This window comes from Mauremys mutica, chromosome 12 (genome assembly GCF_020497125.1).
Source record: "Mauremys mutica isolate MM-2020 ecotype Southern chromosome 12, ASM2049712v1, whole genome shotgun sequence".
In the NCBI taxonomy this organism is placed as follows: Eukaryota; Metazoa; Chordata; order Testudines; family Geoemydidae; genus Mauremys; species Mauremys mutica.
Genome location: NC_059083.1, coordinates 76,812,840 through 76,840,076, shown reverse-complemented (window position 1 = coordinate 76,840,076; position 27,237 = coordinate 76,812,840). Strand labels below are relative to the sequence as shown.

At 40.4% G+C, this 27,237-nt stretch overlaps 1 protein-coding gene across 1 annotated transcript in view; it reads right to left on the bottom strand.

Annotated features, from left to right (window-relative positions):
- Positions 1-203: 203 nt before the first annotated feature.
- Positions 204-27,237, bottom strand: part of GNA13 (G protein subunit alpha 13) — a 39,861-nt gene continuing 12,827 nt past the window's right edge. Inside the window, exons 3-4 of the mRNA XM_044982157.1 lie at positions 9,811-9,861; positions 204-2,195 (exon numbers count right to left, since the gene is read on the bottom strand). Coding sequence (XP_044838092.1) covers positions 1,623-2,195; positions 9,811-9,861 — 624 coding nt within the window. The 3' untranslated portion in view covers positions 204-1,622. The remainder of the gene's footprint in view (positions 2,196-9,810; positions 9,862-27,237) is intronic.

The following is a 27,237-nucleotide window of genomic DNA, read 5'->3' as shown; positions in this document are numbered from 1 at the left end:
ATAGAGCTCTATAAAATCATGAACAAGGTGGAGAAAGTGAACAGGGAAGTGTTATTTACACAATACAAGAACCAGGCGTCACCCAATGAAATTACAGGCAGCAGGTTTTAAACAAACATAAGGAAGTACTTCTTCACACAACCCAGTCAACCTGTAGAACTTGTTGCCACTGGATGTTGTGAAGGCCAAAAGTATAACTGCTTTAAAAAAAGAATTGGGTAAGGTCCTGGAGTACAGGTCCATCAATGGCTATTAGCCAAGACTATCAGGGATGTTCCTAAACCTCTGACTGCCAGAAGCTGGGACTGGACAACAGTGGATGAATCGCTCAATAAATTGCGCTGTTCTGTTCATCCCCTATGAAGCATGTGGTACCGGCCACTGCAAAAAGACTGGATACTGGTCTAGATGGACAATTGGTCTGACCCAGTATGGCCATTCTTATGGTTCTTAGGGATTTCTAGACCTGATTCTGACAGATTCTCTGAAGTTTTCAGACTTTAGCATTTACTATTGTGACAGGTTATGCTCATCTTACTGTACAGACTTTTGGCTTAGTGGTGTTTGGCCTATTTACCCATATCTGCATAAGGCCACTGTCTGGGGAATTTGTCTTCATGTAAGGCCACTGAAAACACTGCAGAAGGAAAGACGACCGGAGGCACTTACGTTTGCAAATACTTCTGTGCATTAGTGAATGCTTGTTGATGTAAGGACTAGGCACACTAAAAGTTATGGTGAAAAGATACAAAAGCACTTCAGATCAGCCTAAACTCTGGGGCAAGCTACCTGGATGTAAGCTATTCAGCACAATGACAAAGTGAGAATACAGACTCTAAAGCGTAGTTTGCTTCTTCCCACATAACATTTCAGATCATAGTGCTCTGTTATAGCTCTAACAAGCAGAGTACTTAAAATATGCAATAAAAAGTGAAGTTTAGACTGAACTGTGCCATTTACTAGTTCTTGAACATATTAGTCTTTACACATTTCTGGCAGAAGGTATTAATGCTGACCGTTCCCAGCTTTTCTGTATTTCCTGACCTAAAGCATACCCTACGCTCAAAAACCCATGCAAAACTTTATATTTAAGGCAGGAAAGGCTTTATTACCAAGTATCCTAGCTTCTAAAATGGATTCCAACAAGAAATTTATGGAATATCTATCCAATGAAGGACCTGAGAAATCAAAGTCAGCTATATTATCACAGTCTTCATTATAGTTTTAAGGAAGAGGTGAAAAGGAACAGTTTTCAAAAACTACTACTATAAGTCTAATGTAATTCTGATGAATGTTACACTGAAGTCTGGACTTGGAATTTTGATGGTGGAGTGTGTTTTCTAGATAGACTTTTTGCAACATACAAGCACTAGAGGTCAAGTTTAGTCACCTTACAGGTTATTTGGACTTAGGTTTGCTATAAAATTATAACTGAGTCAACTCAAAGCTACAGTGGAAGAGATTAAAGCCTCAATTTCAGCAGAAATTGGCAATAATGTGCTCAGCAGCAGCTTTCAGCCACACATCAAGAAGTCTGACAGGACCTGGATTTTTCTTCCTTTGTTGTAAACCACAATTTAAAAAACACAAAAGGTATTCAAATAAAAATGTCTTTTTGCACATCACTGTAGCATAAGCTGCTTGAGGTTGTCGTGAAGAATGGTATCCTTGACGTCACGGAAAACCAGCCGGATGTTTTCTGTGTTAATAGCAGTGGTGAAGTGGTGGTATAGGGGCTTCTGCTGTTGGTCCCGACGTTTGGTACGAAAACAATCCACCAGGAATTTTTGGACGTCTGTTAAGCAGTGGGGATCCCCTTCGAACTCTGGGAAATAGTTTTTGATGCTCACTTTTTGTACTTTTTCCTCAAGCAAGTCTGTCTTATTTAGAAATAGAATGATGGAGACGTTGCTGAAAACCCGGTTGTTGACTATTGTTTCAAAAATGTTCAGTGATTCTGTAAGGCGATTTGTTAGCCGATCCTCCATGAGCACCTGGTCGAATTCACTTGAGGAGACCAGGAAAAGTATCGATGTGACACTGTCGAAGCACTCAAACCAACGTTTCCTTTCTGATCTTTGGCCTCCTACATCAACCATCTTGAAGGGAACATTTTTTATTTCGAAGTCGTACTCATGAATCCCTTTCGTGGGTCTTCGTGCCAGCAGAATATCTTGCTGTGTTGGAAGATAATCCTAAAAAATAAAGCAAAGTTTGCCAGTTAGGGAACAACGAGCATAGTGGCTTTAGCAGGCTTCTGACCTAGAAAAGCTGGAAGGAAAGTTATTTTTGAACAGAGTCTTCATGCACTATTCCATTTTTAAAAGATTTCAGTTGCTAAAGCTGGGATTAACACACCCAATCCTAAAATGAGAATCCCTCTAGAGCAGTGTTTCTCAACAACCGGTCCGTGGACTGGCATCAGTCCCTGAGATCTCCCTGATACAGTTTAAGGTGGCAGCAAGCTGGTCCTTGGTATCAAAAAGGTTGAGAAACACTGCTTTAGAGAACTGAAACTTTCCCTCTGCTACATATCAAGTGACCTTGGTAAACAATATTGGAAGGAGCATTACCCGTTTCTCATGCCATCAGCTTCTTTTATTCCCTCACTACAGAATCTTGTAACAAGTCCCCTTCCCCCATCTGTTATACAATATGCATTTGTTGGCTGCCAACCTTTACCCCAAAGGGCTGCATTAGAATAATTCTACCAATTCTAACAGTAAGCACTCATTCACTAACTTTCCGCTCTTTGGCATATTGCTCAGTTGATCATGATTCATAATTAAAGAACAGAACCACTGTCTGACAAGGTATTGAGACTACCTAAGTTTTTATTGAATCCACAGATGCCATCACAAAGAAGCCAAACACAAGGAACTCCTTGATGCCTGCACAGCAACCTGTTGCCTCTCTCCCTCATGGGTAACAGGCAGCATGAGAAAGCTTCTAGGCGTTCCATTATGAGTAGTGACATCCAATGGAATGAAAATATTCAGTGCAAGAAAGAGTTATGTTTCCAAAGTGTAGGAATTTAAACAGATGAATCCAAAAGGCCAAAGTTGTGGGCCCTGATCTCTAAAGAAAGCTAATGCATTTTTGGCTTCTCCATTTTCACAGGAGTCATTTTGCTGATTTGTGCATTTAGCAGTTTGCTAAATTTTATGTTCACAGCTTTGTTCTCCAGGTATATATAAATCCTTTGTTATACTTCACTGTTCAGACATGTCATGCTTTGGTATTCATGGCAGTTTTGGGAAACAAGCTATGTTTGAAACCTTGAGAAGTTTAAAAGCAAGTCTCTCTTCACTTAATCTATTCAAAGATCTTTTCCTAATAATCCTAGTCAATGAAGGGCTCACTGCTCAACATGAGACCTTTGGAAAAACTTCTGAAGCAATGTCAAGAGAACTGATTCAACCAACTTCTACTGGGGATAGAAAGAAACCCCTGGATAAACATAGTTAAATAAACAAAACTAGAATTTAACAGTAGTACAGTTCAGATTCTGAAATGCCCAAACATGCCTGTTTTGCTTTAAATTACAGCTATACAAAACCTGAATGTTTAAATCTTTTCAATAAGGAACTGTTATAAAATTTCAGACAAACTATTTAAAAACAATTCACGAGAAGATATATCATTGCAAGCTTTTACAGACAGGGAATTATGGGATTCTATTTTAATAGACATTTGTTAAAATGAATATTTAAAAGGGTTTAAGCTCAACTTAAAACAAAAGCATTGATAAAAAATTACAAATTAGGTTAAAAATGGGTTTGAGGATTTTAAGGAGCACTTTGTTTTAAAGCATGAAAATCAGAAAGTGAAACTAATGAGGAAACAGCAACCGTTTTGTCTAAACTCTTGATTCTTTTATTCAAGCTGGCCACAACTGAGATGTATGGGTGATTCTGATAAAAACCAGTTACCAAGAAACTTTCTGATCCACCACAAGGCTCCCCTCTTTGCTCTCATCTTTAGGTTCTGACGTACATCCATGACGGTGCGACCTAGTTTCTCAGAAGGAAAGCTGAAGCCTTTACAACTCCACCTACTGTCTTAAAAGTGACCCATGGAAGAAAAAGCTGGGCTTTTGCCCTTTTTTGCCTCTTTCTCATGGATAAAAGCAGCCTGAACGGTTAATAAGTTTTCCTGCTTGCTTTACAACATTAAATTCAGGTCTTGTCTGCCAGGAAAAGACTAACACGGGAAAATCTGAGAAATTATAACATCACAGAGACTGAAACTAAGAAACTGAGAAAGGATTTTTAGTTAGATTTTAAACACACACTTAACTGCAGTGCCTAATGAACATTCGGGAGAGCGGCTGTCATTGCTGCAGAGTGACCACCACCACCCTTTCTCTGAAGGAGCAAAAGATCAAACACATTCCTGAGATCAACTCCCTCTCAAAGAGGTCCTCCATCAAAGCCAGGGAAGACCAGACATTCCTGATATTTCTAAGGTAAAAGACAAGCAGACTTTTTAAACACATATTTCAAATACACAAAACAGGGCACAAAGCATATTTCTACAATTCCTTTCCAGCAGATAAAATGCAAGACCTTGACCTCCTTGCTCCCAAGATACATGTGCCTGCAAGAGCACCACCAGTGACCAGGACACCTGGGTTAAGCTCACAACCGGGCATTAACGTTCCGCTTAAAATTTCTATCACAAAGTGTTTCACTTCCCCTCTTAAAGGCTGTTTAGCATTACTGGCACATGAAAGCCACCACATTTTACTTCACAATTGGCTACATTTATTCAACTGTACACAGTCTGTAAAGGGCAATGTGAATGTCAAGTAGTCTGTGCACAGCTGAAAGCACCACCGACTGAGAAGATTCCCATCAATTCCCATCTCCTCATAGGTTTCCTAATGCCTGAGCATGGGGAAAAAGCTGAATTTCACCTCCTTCCAATTCCTTTCTCCATCCCCACAGTCTGATCCACTCTTCCCTGTCATACATGCAACCACAGGGCACCAATTCCTTCCTTTCTATTTCACTTTTAGACTTGTGAGGCCTTCTTGCTCCTGTACAATTTCTTAAGTCATCCCCCCCTTTCAATCCTCACTGCCAACATTCTGGATCACACCATTGTTCTTTTAGCCAGTACAAACGACACTCCATCACAGGCCTCCCTGAAACATCCCATGTCATCTCCTCAGCCTGCATCTCACCTCCTGTCACTCTCAACCTAGTCCTTAGGACTCCACCCTCTTTCTCAGCTTTGCCATTTCCTTTTCTCCTGCTCTCCCACACTTAGACAAAACAAGCGAGGTCGGAATAGGTAATATCATTCCAAGGAGCCAAGCATCTTCAGCTCCTCCAAATGCCTCCTCAAAACCCACTACTTTGGCCTTATTTTCCACCCTCTACCTCCACTTCTGAACTGTCTGCTCTCCCAGCCTACTTAGAAATATCAGAATGTGTCACTTGCTAGTGTGACTCACTGTGTCTGCCTAATCTGGATTGGAATCTGTTCAAGGCAGGGACCATGTCTCTGAGGATATGTCCATGCTGAGGTAGGGATATGATTCCCCTGCTCATGCACACATGCTTGTGACAGATCAATGACAGCTAGAATGAGTACAAATAGCGGTATAGCTGAGGTAACACAGGAAGCAGAGAGACGACTGAGCTGTGCTGAATACGTACCTGCCAGCTTGGCTGTGCCTCTGCTGTTGTTGCCTGTGCTACCTGGCTACGCTGCTATTTATACTTGCATTAGTTCTCATCAAGCTGCTACATGTGTGTGTACATGAGCAGGGGAATCATACCTCTATATTGTAGTGCTGACCATAGCCATAATCTAACGTGCTAGGCAAAGCCAAGGTCCTATATAAAATGTTTACAATTAATATTCTACTTGACCGATAGTGAGAAAGATACGGAAAAATAGATAAAATTACAATTCAGCTTTGAAATAAACATGCCTGGTTATAATCATGTATGTAAACAAGAACAGATTTCCTTATTCTGTTGACCTGGTCAAGCAATCTAACGAGCAGGTTTTAGACATGCTGATCTCTCTAGCTTCCTTATGTTAAAGGAGAAAAGACCATAGTCGTGTCTGTCCACTAACAATGTAACTTCAAATCATCGGTTTGCATGAGACAGGAGTAGTGAGTGCTTCTACCCATAAACTACTACAGTGCCAAAGTACAAAAATAATCTTTAACCGCCAGCAAAAAGCTGTGCTCTAATACAAATGGGAAATAAACCAAAAGCTATATTTACACAAAATTACCTAGCATTTGCCTGAATATATCTAGTCATTTCTGTCAAAAGATAATGATTTTGAAGAAAACTACACCTCTTAACATTTGTGATTTACAATTAAATACTATTATTCAACTTTAAAAGTCACCATTCTGATAAGTGACTAAAATCATTTTAGTTCAAGATGCAATTGCTAAAGAAATGAAGTCATTTATTGTATTTATAGCTAGAGACTCTAAGGCAGAGTTAACTGGAATTTCTTATATTGCTATCATTCCTTTTTATAGTTCTGATTAAGAACTTTAAGGTGGCTGCAAAACAGAAGCAGCCCTCAAAGTGATGGTTTTAAATGTAATGTGTGGACAGGCATAACAATGGGTGTGAAAAATCTGAACAGAAAGTTAAAAAAGCCACCTGGCTGGTTACTAGAGACAAACAATTAGTACTCCTTTGATTGCTTCAGACAGATGCCATAAGGCAAAAGGCAAACAAGCAGCACTGATGTTGGAACTTCTAAATGAGACTCGATAAGTGATATGTGAGATCTAACCTGATAATCAAGTTAGGAAAGGTTTTGTTTTGGTTCCTCATATAGTTTAAGTTTAGATGATAGCTTAGACTCTCCTCACTCAAAATCATTGCAAAAAAAGAAAAGAATTAGGTGCATGCTGTTCTGATCACCCCATCTGAAAAAAGTATATTTGAATTCTAAAAGATACAGAGAAAGGCAACAAAAATGACTGAGGTATGGAACAGCTTCTGTATGAGGAGAAATTAAAAAGACTGGGACTGGTTCAGTTTCAGAGAGAAACGACTAAAGAAGGGGGAAATAATAGAGGTCTATAAAATCATGAACGGCATGGAGGAAGTGAACAGGGAAGTGTTATTTACTCAATCACATAACACAAGAACCTGGAGTCACCCAATGAAATTAATAGGCAGCAGGCTTAAAAAAAAACGAACAAAAAGGAAGTACTTCTTCACACAATGCAAAGTCAACTGGTGGAACTTGTTGCCAGGGGACGTTATGAAGGCCAAAACTATCACAGGGTTCAAAAAAGAATTAGATAAGTTCATGGAGGATAGGACCATCAATGGCCATTAGTCAAAAGGGTCAGGGATGTAACCCCATGCTCTGGGTATCCCTAGCCTCTTGACTGTCAGGAGCTGGGAGCAGACAGGGAATGGATCACTCAGTGATTGCCTGTTCTGTTCATTCCTTCTGAAGCACCTGACACTGGCCACTATTGGAAGACAGGATACTGGACTAGATGAACCAATGGTCTGACCCAGTATGGCCGTTCTTAGGTATTGGGTGGTATTAGGCTTCAAAGCATTTGTTGAGAACAGAGGTGCTGACTTTGTTTTTCCCCTATGGGTGCTGCACCAAGGCCCGCCCTCGCTCCCCCCCCAATGCCCTGCCCTCGCTCTGCCTCTTCCAGCCCCCAGTCCACCCCCTCCGAGTTCTGAGCCTGCCCATGACTCTCCGCCCTCCCCCCAAGATGTCAAACAGCTGATCAGAGGCGGCACTGAACAGCAGTGGCTGGTGGGTGCTGAGCACCCCCCCCCCCCGGGGTGTGTGCGCGCTCCAGCGCCAGAGCACCCCCAGAGCTGGCACCTATGGCTGGGAATATAACAGAGATGCAGTGTCTCCGCAGTTAGGTTTCATGTTAGCATCCCATTGTCAGGCCAATTTTCATGAATAAGTTCTGCAAAACAAGACCGCTGGATATGAATATACAAACTGACTATACACACAAGCTCATGAGGCAAAAATTACAATCAAAATGGCTGTCATTATTAGGAAGCAATACAATCCCATGGAAAATGGAATGCTGAAACATTTTCCAGAGCAGACACAAAGATTCCATCCCATATTAAATTTATATTAACAGTGTTATATGCCAGGCACATTACAAAATGTAACAGTGATCTGTACAGTCACAATTTCTTGTTCTAGAGGTTTCTTACATAAAAGCACAACGTTTTCTAGCAAGAGGCATCTTTGAGTATCAATAATTAGATCTGTACTGCCCCAGAGCCATCCTGATCAATGGACATACAGTGTTACCAGCAAATTCAGGACACCAAAATACACAATCTGGATAACCACTTTGTAAAGAGCAAATTTTTTTTCTTCTTTAATGTACATTTATGGTCATAAGAATGACTAAAATAAAACCACCCTATTTAACAGATCTGCTCCAGGTGTGCATGGTAATAAACTTACCACTTCTCAATCTGTTAGTAGTGTCAGAAGAAGCTGAGCTGGATTTAAACATGGCTTATGCATCATCCGAGTAGTTAGCTACTCTCTAACATCAGAATCTTTACTGAAAGTGATATGTGAACCCAGTAAACCCAGCTTGACTTTTAGATCCCAGTGGAAACTTGTTAGAAAAAGCCACATTTTTTTCTTTGTAAAAAGAGCATATATGATTTTCAAAATTAAATAGCACTGTTTCCATATTTGTTGTATTTTCACAGACATTTTCAGAACACAGCAGCACCATGTGCTTTCTATGGAAAAATTACTGACTTCATATATTCTGTAAAGTTCAGTGGTGATTGCTTGACTCTGCAATTTATATTCACAGACTTCTCCTGGCCACTATCATACTGTTTTCTGAGGGTTTTACCAGACAGGACAATCACCCTATTCTACTCCATACCTAGAGCCCTACCAAATTCACAGCCATGAAAAACTTGTCACGGATCATGACATCTGGTCTTGTGTGTGCTTTTACCCTATACTATACAGATTTCATGGAGGAGACCAGTGTTTCTCAAATTGGGGGTCCTGGCCAAAAAGGGAGTGGGGTGTGTGTGTGTGTGGGGGGGGGCAAGGTTATTTTAGGGGTGTCACAGTACTGCCACCCTTACTTCTGTGCTGCTGCTGGCAGGGTGCTGCCTTCAGAGCTGGATGCCTGGTCAACAGCTGCTGCTCTTTGGCCACCCAACTCTGAAGGCAGCACCTTGCCAGCAGCAGCACAGAAGTAAGGGTGGCAATACCATACCATGGCACCCTTACTTCTGTGCTGCTGCCTTCAGAGCTGGGTGGCCAGAGAGTGGCCACTGCTGACTGAAGGCCCAGGTCTCCAGGCAGCAGCTCTGCCTTCGGAGCTGGGCTTCCAGCCAGCATCTGCCGCTCTCAGCTCTAAAAGCAGTGATGCCATCAGCAGCAGCACAGAAGGGTAGCAGTACTGTAACCCCTCCTACAGTAGCACTGCCTGTCCACCCCCCACCCCAACTCCTTTTTGGATCAGGACCGCTATAATTACAATAACGTGAAATTTTGGGTTTAAATAGCTGAAATCATGAAATTTAGGATTTTTTAAATCCTATGATCGTGAAGTTGGCCAAAACAGACTGAATTTGGTAGGACCCTATCCATACCCACAGCCACTCATGTTTGGATGTTTTACCAGTCAACCTGTAGGTCATGTAAATTACTAAACCAAGATGAAAGCACTACTCCCCAGTTACCACATACAAGTTACATATTTAAACTGAATCAACAAAATCCCTAATGATATCCAAGACTAACTTGATTTAAACTTCCCAACTAAATTAAACTTACCGATTCTCCAAGTTTATCCAAGTTGTCCAGGAAATATTTTACAGATTCCCCCTAAAAAACAAAATAAACCGATCAGTGTTTTTCACAGATAGCATACTTGGTCACAGCAGTTTGTATTCTGAAGTCCAGTTACTGAAACCAAATATACTTGGTATAAAAGCTTTAGTCGCCGACTTTTATAAATTCTGTATGCAACTATGTAGAGAAGTTTAGTGAGCTTGATACTCATGGAAATTAATATTCAACCATTTAAAAAAGCAGGGACAGTCTAATTTAAAATAGTTCTTTTAACGATTACAAAGTTTAGGATGGTCAGATTTTTATTAGTGCTGTTCATTTGGGTAATCACTGTACAAACGTCAGACAACTTCAGCATAAAATATTGCATTTAATATTTTTTGCTATTCCTGAGTAGTCTGTATATAGGTGCCTGGGTACATAAAGGTCAACTGAGATGAATTCATTTAAACTGCACGATGAATCAGCTCCCATTTCTACAGGCCCTGCTAGCTGTTGAGCATAGCAAGTAGCAGTAGACGGAAAGGTAAAACCATAATGAATGGATGAATCTAAAACATTGGAATAAGCCTTCTTGCCAAAGACCACTCTGGATAAGCACAACTTGTTTAGGAAGCTACGAATAGTGCTCCAAGCTGCAATTCTGTACAATATTTCTTCTACTGAACAGACTTTCAAGTTCAATACAATACCAAACCTTGCATGTGGCAATTGCAATTCTGAACACCCTCAGATGCAAAAACTAAAATTTATAGAAGCTTGAATAATTCTATTTTTGGTCGATGCCAAATGACAAACTTAGAGCACAATAACTGAAAGGCCTTGTTGAGATATTCAGTGTCATAACAAGAGGGCAAAGTTGTAAGTTACACTTCAATTCTTAACTACAAAGCAATCCAAATATGGCTTACTTGGCCATCAATTCAATTAGAGAGCAGTCTATACTACTCTGCCAGTGAAGGGAAGCGCAGGAAGTCAATTAGATTTTGCAGTACATACAATTAATCTGTGCATCAAGAGACTTTAAATTACATAAAATATTCAAGATTAGGAGGTACTACATTTAGTCATAACAGAACTAAAGATAAGGGAGCAGAGTTATCTCTCTGATAAGGTCCCTCACTTAAGAATTAATATTTAAAAAATGATCAAGGTCAGTCTTTTCCAGAGGAGACAGCATTAAAATGTGAAGTCTGAGCAGGCATTAGGACATTAGAGTAACCAAGACACCAGAAACTTCTGGCCAGTTTAACAAGATCAGAAGTTAAATCTCTTTGCCAGCTTTTTCATTTGTAGGTCTAGAGGTCACCTGGTGTAAGTATACACCATACTCACAGTAAAACTGCAGTTTTAAAACCCAAGCCTTTAATTAGACAAGGCTGGGACTTCAGTGTGAGTCATCTTGTGCTTGTTGTACTTAAAGGGACAGACACTGAGGCAAGTATTTAAAGAACCTCTATCATATATTATATCTGGTTTAATGTCACATTTTTCATAAACTGACAAACTACAGTATTGGAAAACAGTAACAGATTTCAAAGTTTGCTGGAGGAAGGCAATGGTTGTTCAGTATGACTACAAGACTTCACACTTGCAATGCCATCTACTACAGAAGCTCACAGTGCTTCATAAATTACAGATACAACCTCACCTCACCTCTGTGAGGGAGAGGTGGGTGGACATTCCTATTAGACAGATGAGGAAACATAGAAAAGTGACTTGCTCGAACACAGGAAGTTTGCAGCCGAACCAGGAAATGCCAGGTCTCCTGACTCCATCTTTTCTTAATCCAAAGCACCTTTTCTACCTTAAAGATTTAGGACAAGATTTTTTTAAAAAGCATGTTTAAAGTTAAGTTCCTAAATCCTTATTTAGGCTCTAACAGGACCTGTTGGGTGCTCAACATCTTTGGAAAAAAAAATCAGACTATTTAGGTACCTAAATATGGATTTAGATAGTCTAATGTTGTCCCAAGAACCTTCAAAGAGAACTTTTAAATCAGACTGCACTATTCTGTTTAAGGAATCTACATTGCTCTAATGAGGCCCTAACTCTTCTGCATTTAAACAAATTTGTTACTACCTTTTCATTTAAGTCCTGAGAGCTTATTGCCACACTAGTGATTGTTCTGTTAACGCACACAACCAAAACCACAACATATAAAGGTCATAGAGCAGCACCAAAAGCTGCTTTCCAGAAGAGGGGATTTCCTGATACCATGAATGCAAAATACATTAGCACACAGTAATGGCAATGCTCTATAGCTACGCATTTGACAGTAAGCTTACAAACTAATGCTCAAAAGCTTCAACAGATGCATTGAGAAAGCTACTTCTACTTGGGTTTTTAGCTTGTTTGCTGCTGTGTCCTGAATATGGCCATTTTGAGAGAGTCAGAAAAAGCCATGAAAAAAAAAACAAAGGGAAATAAATATTCCAGTTACAAGGATGCTTAGATTTTCCTCCCCCACTTCTTTAACCTGAGGGCTTGTCTACACTGGCACTTTACAGCACTGCAGCTTTCTCACGCAGGGGTGTGAAAAAACATTCCCCCCTTCCCCCGAGCGCTGCAAGTTTCAGTGCTGTAAAGTGCCAGTGTAGACAGTGCTCCCAGTGCTGGCAGCTATTCCCCTCATGGGGGTCATTATTTATTTATTTATTTTACTAGTGCCATGGCGACTACACAAGCCATGTTAAAGTGCTGCTGTGGCAGTGCTTTAGCATGGCTAGTGAAGACGTGCCCTGAGAGTCCATTCTCTGGGCTGGAATGACAGCCACCGTATCTACCCAAATCCATTCTCACAACCAGTGTGACAGCAATGGGGCAAATTTCCTGACAATATGCTTCAACCTTATATTACCTCTAAGAAGGTAAGAGTCTTTCAGCTCTTGTGGACTTCAATTCACATTTTCCAACTTGTGTCTCTAGCCTTGGAGTCGTTTCTGTACATTACACAGCTCAAAGTTAGAGTCTTGACTACTGATCATTTCAGCCTCACTTACACCCCTTCAATTTTACTGGACTAAGCACTGCTCTGACTACAGCCCCACCATTGTTCACTTAGTCGTCCATGCTGAATGGGCTAATAGGAAAGAGTTTGTGTAGATTTAAGGATTGCTCAAACACACTATTCCCAATCAGGTGAAGATGGAATTCAGACAACTGCATATTCTATCAAGGCACATTTTCATGGCTTAAAAGTTGGAAATCTATAAATACTTCAGCTGAGTAAAGGGCAAGATGCAAAGCCATTAAATATCACTTTCATGAAAAAATAGAATATCTAGTCCCCACAGAGCACTTGGAATGTACAGGTAAGATACAAGGACAATATGGCATATTTAATAATTCCTTTCAGGGCTACCCTTGTGTATATATATATTGGTATAATAACTGGATATGAGGAGACCTAACGAGGCCAAAAAGACGACAGTATTCTTCACTAATACACTTTTTTTTGTAGTAATACAGAGAATAGAAAAGTCTTATGCATATTATGTGGATTAAAGGACAAGTGTGCCCTAATTGAAGAGGACTAAGACAGCAACTGTTACAATTCTATTTAAAGGAAGACAGTCACATCTCTGTCTCTGTCTAATTTTTTTCTTTACTAGTGTTACTTGTAATACCCAGGATGGCTAAGTGAAAAATTAGGAATTTTTCCCCCCAGTTTAGTTTGCATTTGAGAGAACTTTAGTATTTATATCAGTTTGCATCTAAAGACCCCAAACAATCTTTTTTCCAGTGACATGATGTAAGAATAAGAGTCACCCCATCTAAGCAAGTGCTCTCAGTACTGCTAGAGCTGCACCAGTGATACTAAGAATTAGAAAATAAGAACAAAGTAGAGGGTACACCAAGTCTATGGTAACTGGAAAACTAGTGAAGTGTCATCATGAAAGACCAATCCAAGTGACTGAAAGGGGAACAGACTTTAACACTCATTTAAACTCTAGTGCCTACTGAGCACTTGTGAGATAGGAAACCTTTGTTAAAAATTCAATACCTCTATTTCCTAAACTAAGCTGAAAGCTCATCTATCCTGAGATCCGCTACTTGGTGTCTATCGACAGCTACATGAACATGCAGCTTGCAAACACGGAAGAATACATAGATGGTGCGTTGTCAGGACACCTTGGTGAAGTTTTGATAAGCTGTAACAACGTCCTGTACATCAGAGGAGAAGAAGAAGAAGATGGAGAAATGAGAGAATAAGTTTGTATATTTCTGGAAAATAAAGTTCAGTTAAAAAAACCCCCACACAAGTCCATGAGCAAAAGTCAACAAAAACAAGACATGGATTTCTGATATTTTTAAGGTTAACACAAACTTTCAGGACTTACTTTTTTAAAATCAAAGTTGAAAAACAACCCCCCCCCACCAAAAAAAAACACACAACCCCAACACAAACCAAATTTTCAAGTTTTGCTTCAGGGAACTGTTACAAAACTGAGGTAGGGATCAACTTTGCAGAATCAGGGATGTAATGAGTTGGAAGATTCGCATTCTAGCATGGTTCCCTTAACTTGGGAAATGTCTACACTACAGGCACTAGACCAGCATAGCTATGGCATTGTACCTATGATGGCATAACCACATAGTGCAGACTCAGCCTACACCAATGGACAGGGTTTTTCTGTTGGTATAGGAACACCACCTCCTTGAGCAATGGTAGTTAGGTCGATAGATGCATTTTCTTGTCCACCTAGCTGCATCTATAATGGAGGATTATATGTCAGCATAGATACATTACTCTACAGTGTGGATTTTTCAGCCCCCTGACTAATGTAGCTATGTCAACCTACATTTTAAGTGTAAAGTAGGCATTGGTTTGGTCATACATATGAAAGCAAAATCAAATCATCATCACATGGCTAAGGCAGAACTGTGTTAAGTGGGAGCCTCAATGTACTTGAAATTGAAGTGAAAGCTACTAACTTTGTTCTGACATTTGAAAATATGGAAATTTCAAGCAGTGATCTCCAAAAGCGTGGTTTACATAAAAAAACAATGTGTATATATAATGTATGTATGTATGTACGTACGTACGTACGTACACACACAGCTTGAAAGATGCTGTTAAGCTTTATTTTCACAGTTCAAGGATCTCGCATAGTGAAGGAATGGTTAAGTATAAACATGAAGATGCTAATATCAGTGAAGAGGTAAAACAACTTGATCCAAGGGCAGAATTCTGCATGACAACTTATGTGCTGAAGTGTTTCACTTTGGTGACAAATGTGCTCAAGCAACAAGTGGTGTGATAAAGCAGTATTTTAAAATACACTCACTATGATACAGCAAGATGCATGGCTTTCTGGAGATTAGTTTGCAGGGTGGCCTTACAAGATCTTCCTCTGTTCGAACATCAGCCTTTGCACCTTTGGTACAAAACTAAAATAGACCTCTATCATTCTCTTGGATTTCAGCCAATTGCTCTGAATGCTCATGGATGTGTTCTTTTGTTTAACTGGAATCAAAGTTGTCCAGGGCTCTGCTCAGCTGCAGACCTCAATCCTCCCTCTGATTCAGAAGTCTGTGTAAACCACAGGAAGCTCACTGTTAAATAACTTGATTCATAACTGTCAAATATTCCATTTTCAGAAAGGTTTGATTCAGACAGCTTGTGTGCCTCCTGAAGTCTTGTGATCTCTACTGAAGAAAGTCAAAGCAAACTATTTTTAGTGCAATCACACAAGTCATGTTTCAAACAAATTATGAGGAAAACACCTAATGTTCTTGTGAAGACAGACATTCTAACCACCAGCTTTCCTTTCAGCGTTGTATTAGTTTTTACAAATCCAGCCTGTTTCTATCCAAGTCATAAAGGCACAGTCCAATTTTCCTTCACCAAAAGACAGCAGCAATAACTCGATGTGCTTTCAGTCATTCTTCTTACATGAGAGACTAGTGGGTTATAAAAACTATTAGCAGGCTCCCAAAGTCTAATACACTTCTTAGTTTTAGCTTTTAAGAGGAGTTCCCTTCAACAACAAGAAAACTGCTAACGGCCCAAGTATACGGCTAGCATTTAAAGGAAAGTAACCTTTTTTTTTTTTTAAACCAAAAAATATGTACTAGCTGAAACGCACAGCAAATGAATGAATGCTCCCTTTAAATCAGAATAGTTACTGGGTGGCACCAATTCACTGACAAAAACAAAGTGAGTTAATTTACATGCAAACCAAGTAATCAAAAATTAAAACCAGGCCAAGTTGTTCTCACAATTAAATTGTAAAGGAGTTTGGTAAAGCATGTGTGTTTTGCTATTTGCTCATTAGAGATAGCCCTTAAAGAGCCCTAAGACTTTGAAGTGTAACAGCTTGAAGACACGTCTTCACTGGCAACGTTAAAGCGCTGCCATGCTTGTGCAGTTGTGGCATGGCGCTGGGAGAGAGCTCTCCCAGCAGTCTAAAAAAAACCCACCTCCACAAGGGGAATAGGTCCCAGTGTTGGTGAATGGTCTACACTGGCACTTTAGAGTGCTGAAATTTGCAGTGCTCGAGGGGGGAGGAAGGGGTTGGGTTCACATCCCCCGAGTGAGAAAGTTGTAGTGCTGTGAGGTGCCAGTGTAGACAAGCCCAGAGGCATTATCTGCATTGGAACCTGAAGGACTTCAGCGGTCTGAAACCCTTCTCCCCCCAAATGACAAAAGTTTTGCTGACAAAAAGCAGAGGTGTGAGCAGGGCTTTGTCAGAAGAGTTCTCCTGCCCACAAAGCTACTGGTCGCTTGTTTGGGGGTCAGGGGGAGGAGTTTTTTGGGGACAGCAGAGCTCTCTCCTGCAGACGAACAGCAGCTACACGGTGTGCGTTTTAGTGGCATGGCTGTAGAGGCACAGCTGTGTCGCTAAAAGGTACATAGTGTAGACATAGCCTAAGTGTTCACATTTTTATTCACCTGTCCCAGTTTGGATGCAGATCCAACAGAACAACATTGGACTGATAAGTCTACTTTAAACATTTGGAAGAGGGAAATCATGTCTTACTAATCTATTAGAGTTCTTTGAAGGGGTGGTCAAGCATGTGGACAAGGGGGATCCAGTGGACATACTGTACTTAGATTTCCAGAAAGCCTTTGACAAGGTCCCTCGCCAAAGGCTCTTACATAAATTAAGTTGTCATGGGATAAGAGGGAAGATCCTTTCATGGATTGAGAACTGGTTAAAACACAGAGAACACAGGGTAGGAATAAATGGTAAGTTTTCAGAATAGAGAGGGGTAACTAGTGGTGGTCCCCAAGGGTCAGTCCTAGGACAAATCCTATTCAACTTATTCATAAATTATCTGGAGAAAGGGGTAAACAGTGAGGTGGCAAAGTTTGCAGATGATACTAAACTGCTCAAGATAGTTAAGACCAAAGCAGACTGTGAAGAACTTCAAAAAGACCTCACAAAACTAAGTGATTGGGCAACAAAATGGCAAATGAAATTTAATGTGGATAAATGTAAAGTAATGCACATTGGAAAAAATAAACCAAACTATACGTACAATCTGATGGGGGCTAATTTAGCTACAACTAATGAGGAAAGAGATCTTGGAGTCATCGTGGATAGTTCTCTGAAGACGTCCACACAAAGTGCAGCAGCAGTCAAAAAAGCAAGCAGGATGTTAGGAATCATTCAAAAAGAGAGAGAATAAAATGGAGAATATCTTATTGCCCTTATATAAATCCATGGTACGCCCATGTCTTGAATACTGCGTACAGATGTGGTGTCCTCATCTCAAAAAAGATACACTGGCATTAAAAAAGGTTCAGAGAAGGGCAACTAAAATGATTAGGGTTTTGGAACAGGTCCCATATGAGGAGAGATTAAAAAGGCTAGGACTTTTCAGCTTGGAAAAAGAGGGGGGGGGGGAATATGACAGAGGAATATAAAATCATGAGTGGTGTGGAGAAAGTGAATAAGGAAAAGTTGTTTACTTGGTCCCATAATATAAGAATTAGGGGCCAACAAATGAAATTAATGGGCAGGTTTAAAACAAATAAAAGGAAGTTCTTCATACAGTGCACAGTCAATCTGTGGAACTCCTTGACTGAGGAGGTTGTGAAGGCTAGGACTATAACAGTGTTTAAACGAGAACTAGATAAATTCATGGAGGTTAAGTCCATTAATGGTTATTAGTCAGGATGGGTAAGGAATGGTGTCCCTAGCCTGTTTGTCAAGAGTGTGGAAATGGATGACAAGAGAGAGATCACTTGATCATTACCTGTTAGGTTCACTCCCTCTGGGGCACCTGGCATTGGTCACTGTTGGTAGCCAGGATACTGGGCTGGATGGACCTTTGGTCTGACCCAGTATGGCCATTCTTATGTTATGTTAAGAGGAAACCTTCAGGTTTCCTCCAAGGATCTGGATTATCCTTGAGTAGAGCAAGAAAGAGAAATCAAGGACATTTCTAACTGCAAGTGGTCTTGGATTTAAGGAACTCACTCAGTATCAATTTCTTCACTATCAGTGTTTCCTGTTCCCCTACGTTATTTGTACTTTGAAGAGGAGAAAAGGCTAAGTAAGTAGTCAAAAGCCCTATCCAGCGCTAAGAGCAACAGGTAAACCACAATGTTGATACTATTGGAGGGTGTGTCTGGGGTGCAGATAGTGCACAAACCATGAAAACTAACACAGGAAAATGCAGGTAGCCTGGTTATGAAAACAGGGTTGGGGGTAAGTTAGTCAAGATCCTTAATTCTGTAGCATGCCAACACCTTAATAAACCTCAAAACTATAGTTTAAGTGTGCATGCTTTTGGTTACTGTTTTATCCAAATACATAGATGTGTGGGTTTAGCAAAGCAAGGAGCCTTTAGTTTTCATTTCCCCAAACTCATACAGCTCATTTCAAAGTGGGTTGATCATGAAGCAACACTGCTGCCATCAATGTTAAGTAACATTTGCAGTATTTTGGAATCTTAGCAATAAATATAGTTCAGTTATTGCTGAGTTAGACATTCACCTTAACTCTGAATTTCCTTGGTTTTGTGTTTGTTAGACCAATAAAACTAGGCCAGATTAAAGTCCTTTGTCCCAGCTGTGATCCTGCTACATTTGTCCTTAATTGAATCACTCAATCTTGATGAGAGTTTGCCCTTGAACACCTGATCCTGCATCCACTGAAAGTCATATTCATATACAGCCACAGCTATGCCAATTCCAGCCTCATGGCCTCCTGAAGCCATGTGAACTTTAGAATGTCTAACATCATAGGTAGGCTACTCTGCAGACACTGGTAGGACCATCACTCTCTGGCTTCCTAGTTCAGCCAAGAATCCATTAACAACTTCCCACTGAATTTTCAGGGATTCTATGGAGTAATCCCCCCGCCTCCATACCTCATACCCAACTATTCTCACTCTATTCACTCCTCCCACCTCTCCACAGTTCAGTAGTGGGTTCCTCATGTATACAATCTTTGCCTATTTTTATTAAATTTGTACTGCTTCCCATGTGGAGACTGCTAGAAGTGCCTTTCACCCAACGAATGCAGAGCCTCAGGTGAATATTCCGTTTTATAGATAGGGAAACTGAGGCACTGGAAAGTTAAGCAACTTGCCCAACATCTCACAAGTCAGTGGAAGAAGGGAAACAAGTTGTGTCCCAACTACCACTATTATCCTCTAGCCTCTGAAGAGGCTGTCCCTTCTTTAAACACTGATTTTTTTTTAAAAAGTTAGAAAAAAGTGCTAGCAAGTCAAAGAGTAGTGTTAGTAAAAGCTCCAGTCACATCTGATCAAAATAGCGTGAAAGCCATTCAAGAATACAGTGTGTCAAAACATGGTTACTGCTTGTATAGTTTTAAATGTAGACGTGTCAAGGCCTGAAACTGTAAAAAAATTTGTCTAATGTAATTTAGAAGTAGCTAAAGCACTGATACTGTATATAGAGATCAGATACAAAAAAAATACATCGCTTGTCCCAATTCCTGAATACGTTAGTATGATATTCAGTTTTTAAGTCTGTTATATGCAGTTTAGGGTGAATTGATTTTGACTAAGTGTTAAGACTGGTTGTGTAGCTCCCTAGACAGATAGGAGAATTTCAGTCACAGATTTTTCTCTGTGAAAACAGATTCACCAAAATACTTTTTCTGGGGTAAGCATGTCAGTAACAAGCACATAACAGCTCATCCCACCTCTGCTCAAAACATTATTTTCTTTTCTAGCACTTTCTGTGCACAACATTAGATGCTTCGAAAAAAAGCCAAACCCCAATCAGAACTCCGTTGCGGAAGAGAAGGCTTCACTTCTAGACTGCTTTAACACAACTCCTATCTCAGTATCTGCCCTGAAAGAACAAGGTAAACTTTAGCCTCAAAACAGAATGAAATGTGAATGTTTTGCTTGTTACTGCTCACTGTTCAGTCAGCAGAAAGGAATCAACTCTACTGTTAAAGAGACACTATCATGTAGATTACGCCTCACATTTATTATTTGTTGAAAGGATTTCACAAGAAATAAGCAATGACACTATTTTCCAAAACTCAAACTGTAATTTGGATTTTTTTTTTTAAAAAGAGACCGCCGCAGGATTTGTGACACAACCATTACACTAACTTGATACTACACGAAAACTAAAAAGTTAAACTAAAATATGAGTTAAAGTGCAACTGACAAGGAAAACAAAGAGGTCAAACAAGTCATTGGTAAAACAAATTTAACATTTTCAGTTTGAACACTTAACCATGTTAACAGAAACAAGGGGAAAGAAGTTTTTAAAAAGGAGGTTGTAAACCAGTAATACCTGTTTAATTTCCCATCCACCATTTACTGCGGAATCAGATTAATCTAGGGGTTCCCAAAGCATGGTCCCATGGAGAACAAAAGCTGTTCTATTCTCTTTTGAGCTTTTACGCTACATAAAATATACTAAAAATACACCAAATACTTTCTGGATATTACTCTTCTACAGAAACATCTGCTGTAGTTGCCATAAAGCAATCCAAATTGTTGCAAATAGGAGTAGAAGCAGGGATGGACAGATAGAGACAAGACAGTGATTCTAACCCAGGGATCTGCAACCTTTGACACGCAGCCCGGGCCGGTTTGTTTACCTGCTGCGTCCGCAGGTTCGAGTGATCATGGCTCCCACTGGCGGTGGTTCGCCACTCCAGGCCAATGGAGGCTGCGGGAAGCGGCACGGGCCAAGGGATGTGCTGGCCGCCACTTTCCGCAGCCCCCATTGGCCAGTGGGAGCCACGATCAGCCGAACCCTCGGACATGGCAGGTAAACAAACCAGCCCGGGCTATGTGCCAAAGATTGCCGATCCCTGTTCTAACCTAACATGCATTCCAAAAAAGCACTTCATTAATCCAAGGTGTCAATTTGTTATTTTAAATCCTAAAACTGATTTTGCACTGGTCATTCAAAACTCACTAATTTGAATTTAGTAAACATCTCCTGTAATTAGTCTCAGATTTGCTCCAATTAACACTTTCATTATTTCAGAGTTCACTGAATACTATTCTAATTAACCCCATATAACGCTGTTCAAAGAAATATGATCAAGTTAAGATTTTAAGTACCAGAGATACCATAGCCACAGCTCAGTTTACAATAAAGCAAGCTGTTCCAGTTTTTAATTAGCCTCTCCCCAAAAGACGATCAATAAAGGTTTTCCATTTTCTCTAAAATGCACAAAAAAGAAACCTGCCAGGCGGTGTACAAACAAGCTGTGTTGGTGTGCACTTTGGCAGGGGAGAGGAGGGGGAAGGGGAAAGCTATTTTATTTAAACACAACTTGCAAATTCACTCATTACTGCTTCAGAGTGAGAACAAGCACAATTTTTCTATGAACCAGATGCAAAACTCCAGCTTGTTTTGCAAACTGCCATCATAAAACAGCTTTCAGTCACGAACAACTGAACCAAGGGAGGTCAATGCAGAGTGCCAGTGGGTCTCCATAGGTGCGGGAAGCAGTGGAGGGGCGGGGGAGGAGAAGGGGGGAGAGCTGTTGCACCCATAGGCTTTGCGCCCAGCATGGTCCCCCGCCTGGGGTCCCAGCCACCAGCCTCAGGTCCTCTCCCTCTCTCCCTGAGCTTGAATGCTGAGAATCAGCTGTTCACAGGGCTTCGGAAGTGCTGGGAGGGAGGAGGAGGAGTTAGTAAGCATGGGGCTGCTGGCGCGGGAGAGGAGGGGGGAGCTTGGCACCGGTGGATGCTCCGCACCCACTAAGTTTTCCCCATGGGTGCTCCAGCCCTGGAGCACCCACAGAGTCGACGCCTATGCCGGACCACAGATGTTGCCGGACCAGGGAGTGCCAGATTAGAGAGGTTCAACCTGTACTTTCAAGCCAGAGACCCAGACAGCAAGATGCATATCACATTAGAATCACCCAACCAATCTAAGGCTTCAACAAACGTTTCCACAGCTCAGAGCTGTGGAGAGATTTGTACATGCACACAGAGTTTAGAGACAAAATCCAAAGCCTAATGTCTGTTGAGCCTGGAGCAAGTTTTTTCTCTAACAAAAACTTAAGGGATGTAGGACACCACTTGAGCTCACCCTTTTGCCACAGCACTCCTTCAAACTGTGAGGATGACCTCCTTAAGACCATTCCAACCTCTTCCACAGAAGTTCAAATCAGCACAAGGAATATGAAAAAAAATGAGGAATATGCTGGGTATGAGGTGAAGGACTTGCAAGTGCCAGGATACCAAATGATCTATACTAAGCACTCAGCTGTTAGTTTGCCAGATCCAAAACAGAAACTAACCCATGAAAGTAAAGGAATGGAATGTTCTGTCCAATTATTGTTGCACTTCCTTAGTGCAGAAGTTTGTTCATCTTCTCCCTCCATATAAAATCTTAGAGCCATTTATGGAATAAATACCAATATATCATATATGAGATGTACCTAACTCATAGAACTGGAAGGGACCCCGAAAGGTCATTGAGTCCATCCCCCTGCCTTCACTAGCAGGTACTATTTTGCCCCAGATCCCTAAGTGGCCCCCTCAAGGATTGAATTCACAACCCTGGGTTTAGGCGGCCAGTGCTCAAATCACTGAGCTATCCCTCCCCCCAGTACTTGCCTGCAGCGGGTGGGAGGATGGGGCATGGCACACAGGTATTTTTGAACTATGACTATTTGGAATCTCATTCTACAATGATTTGACACATTTCAGGCCAGGGCATCCTGTAACTACTACAGAAATCAACTGGAAACCATGTACTGACCAGGGAGCACGTACTATCCAAGACCAAACTGCCACCTCCCAATTACTATTTATACTCTGGAAGCATCTATAAACTTTGGATGTTTTATGTGCAAAACAGACTGGAACCAGACTGTAAACATTTTTCTTCCCTCAGTGCTCTGACCCACTGGCTCCATGACTTCATGTATTTGCAACTCAAACTGCTTTTAATCTAACCCTGAAGCAGCAGTGAGTCTGCAAGTCTGTCACTCATCATTCAGAACTATGCTCCTTTCCAAAAGCAGCTAGTTTGCAGAGCTTGGCAAGGACTCTCTCAAGTGTGCCAAAAGCATGAGAAGCACTAACCTGACATATGGAAACATGCTAACACTTGCATTAGTATACAAGTTACAAAGGTTAGAATAGTAATAGTGTGTTAAATCACCTTCCCATATTATGAACTGCCAATCTTAAACTAGAAATTGTTACATTTAGTGCTGTGTATACTATGCAGAAGACAACTGCACTAGGAAAGGAGAGCTTCATAAGAATACAGACCTACTCATGCAGTTGGGGTAAGTATCCTTTATGAGGATTCTATTTTATAGCATGAATTCACTCCCCCATTCAGTCTCTTAGGAGAAAAAACGCAGACCAAATACTTTTCATCAGTCACTTTGACTACATCTAGCAGAATCTATTTGAACTGAGTAAGGGAAAGTTCTAATTACTTTGTTCAACAAAGAACCTTAAACCAAAGTAATTAAACATTTTGTGCAACAAGTGTGTTGACTACTTGTCATGAACCTTTTGATTACATTTAAGGATGTGAAATCACTATGGCTTGCAAAATGCACAACAAATCACTATAATTTTGTGCATTAACCATTTAAAAATTGACATAAGAGCTGTGACTACAAAATCCCTGAAATAAAAAGCTAAATATCGAAGTCAAAACGTTCAGAAAATCCTATGCACAGCACCCATATGCCACATAAGGCAACCAACATTTTACATTCTGTTGTGAAATCCCATAACTAAATTAATATACTAAGGCAGTGGCTTTCAACCTTTCCAGGCTACTGTACCCTTTTCAGGGCTCTGATGCGTCTTGTATATCCTCAAGTTTCACTTCACTTAAAAACTACTTGTTTACAAAGTCAGACATTGAAAATATAAAATTGGCACAAGCATACAATTACTGAAAAATTGTTTACTTTCTCATTTTTACCATACAGTTAGAAAATCACTTGGAATATAGATATTGTACATACATTTCAGTGTATAGTATATAGAGCAGTATAAACAAGTCATTGCCTGTGTGAAATTTTAGTTTGTATTAACTTCACTAGTGCTTTTTATGTAACTGGTTTTAAAATTAGGCAAATATCTAGATGAGTTGATGTACCCCCTGGAAGACCTCTGCGTATGCCTAGTTGAGAACCATTGTACTAGGCAAGAATTCATCTGTGCTTTTGGAATGAAAGGTTTAAACAATCCTTATTAAAAAAATCTGAAACCCAGTGTGAGATAGTCAAATAGAGCATAATTCTGTTCATGTTTTATCTGATGTTAATTTGCCAGAGGGCTTCTCACTTTCTTAGCTGGAATTTCTGCATCCACTCCCCTTCAACAGTCAGCAGTAGATGACTATATCTGCGCTCTGACAAGCAGTGTTTTCCTAATCAATTTCAAACTGCAGAGATTCTAGTCACTTTCAAAGTATTGCTGTGGCACTACTAGGGAAGGGATACAATACAGAAGTTCAGGTGTGTTTATGCAAATATGATTAGACTATCACTTTGCTGTATATCATTTCTGATACTGTAGCAGCCCATTAAGGAGATTTTTGAGTCTTTCCAGTTTCTTAGCGACGCCTTAGTTAAGTGATGTTTCCAGCTCTATTTTCCACACTCCCTCAAATAATTCCTTTTCCATTGAAATTTATCATGCTTAGTCTCAGCCACAGATGAATTCAGGGAAAACATTTGAAGAAAGTATGGTACACTGGGTTAAGAGGCTGTGAAAGTGGGTGTTTTATTTGGATGGGTTCACTATCTTTTAGAGTTCAAGACTGCTTGCTTTCAAATATTCAAATCTATCATGGCTCAGGATTCTGTGAGGACAAAGGGGTCATGAGATATTTCATGAGATTTTTAGAAAATACCTTGAATTCTTTAGCTTTCAAAATTCCTTACTCTTTTTAGATGCATGTAACATTTGTCAGCAATATAGGCATCAGTTCCAACACCTCCAGAGATAAATACTCTCCTGCATAACATAGGCCTTTCCTCCAGTTGCCAAGTCCCTATCCCTCGGTCTTTGCATCCACAGAGGACGGCCAGCAACTGTAATTAAGGTTTGCTTTTTTTCCCATTTGTCAATGTAGTAAATTTAGTTTAGTAGGGAGAACAGATTCCCAACTTCAGATGTTCATTAGTAATGATATTTTGGTTACAGTATATTTGACAACCAAAAGCTGCTTATGTTCAGTGCAGAAGTGCATGTTCCAAGATCCTATTATCCATCCTTCCCTCTCATTACTCCATATTAATGGCAAAAAAATCCGGAGTAAATTGAGGCCTAGTGTTAGAATAATGCAAGACTTGGTTGTAACTTACAACATCCAGGATCAATAGTACTGTTACAAGTATTACTGATCTGTTAAGAGTACAAGCTCTGGATCAGTCCTACACTCATACATTTCACAATGTATCAGTAAACAGACCAGCAAAGGCAAACTTAATTAGCAGACCAGTTTGCTTAGGTAAATTAAACTATTTAGTAACAAATGCAGCAGCTATTTTGCTGCCATAGCCAACAGCAGCACTTCAACTGTTCCACTGCTTTCCTCCTAGACAAAGCAGTAAGGTCAGCCATGTTGTTTTCCTCACACTTGCTTTGTGGGTTGGGGAAGATGCTCAAAATTACAACTTCCTATTGCTATGCTAGGTTCGTAGAAGGGTTATGGACTGAACATGGAACATTTTAAATAAAACAAAGAATCTGGTAGAGTCTGGGTCTACAACAAATGTGAAAGCAACTAGCTGTAACACCATGTAGTCGCTGCGAATTCAATGCTCATGAGAAGGTGCAAGTTTGACAGCTCTGAGTACTTGAATCCTATTTATCCATGGAGCAGGTACAGCATGGGCAATAGCAGCACAAGCTTTCCCCCACCAAAAACCACCCTGCCAGTTTGCCTCAATCCTTAAGGAAGTCACTAGACAGATGCAAAGGAGGTTCACTCTCCACAGCCTTTCATTCCTTGGTCTCTGCTGGAAATGACAACCTTGTTCCCAAGTGAAATATTGTTTGACATGAATGACTAGAACTACAGAGACCAAATTTATTCCACCTATACAGTGCAATAGTGAGCTTTGTTACCACCATTTTGGGCTAGATTTCAAATGACAAATTAGAGATAGAGAGCTCTCTATCCAATTATAAATCCCTAAACTATCTAGTCCCCTGGCCACTAACATCTTTACCACTGCAATGCGATCCAACAAGACAGGCTACCTATACCAACATGTGCTACCTTCAAGTTTAGTGGCCAACAAGAATGTCAGCTCTGAATGGATTATTATGCCAACATCTCAAACACTGCACTGAAAGCAGAGTGTGGAAAAGGCTGCTCCAACAGGCTTTCACAAGTCGCAGAAATAATTACTGTGGAAATCAACAGGAGAGACACCTTGAACTATGACCACCGCAAGTAATCTAGTAGCTCTGGAAAATACATCAGTGTACCTTTAACCAGCAGATATTAAAAACCCCTTTCCTTTCAGACAAGGCTCTTTGACCATTGCACAGATATACACAGAATCAAAAGGACAGTCAAATTTCATTTCTAGATTTAGCAAGGATGACTCGATAACAAGTCTAACTTTTTGGTGCTTCTCACTTCTATGACAAAATACTAAGAGAATCTAACAAGTGACTTGCCTGTCAATGGCAGAGTCAGGATTAAAACCTGGTCTCCTAATTGCCACTTGGTGTCATATCACTGGGCTATTATGACATTCTCAAGTTTTATTAATAAAGCAAACATATTGGTTAGACCTCTTTTGGATTAAAGAGGTTGTAGGAAATGTATCTGTGACTGACTTGGTTGTAGGAGTGTCATTTCCAGGATGTTCCAATGGGTGGGGATTTTCACTCAGTGGAGCCTGTATCCTCTCCGGAACCCCCATTTTACGGATGGGGAACTGAGGCACAAAGAGGCTAAGTGAGTTGTCTACAGTGATACCGGAAGTTTGTGGCAGAGCAGGTAAT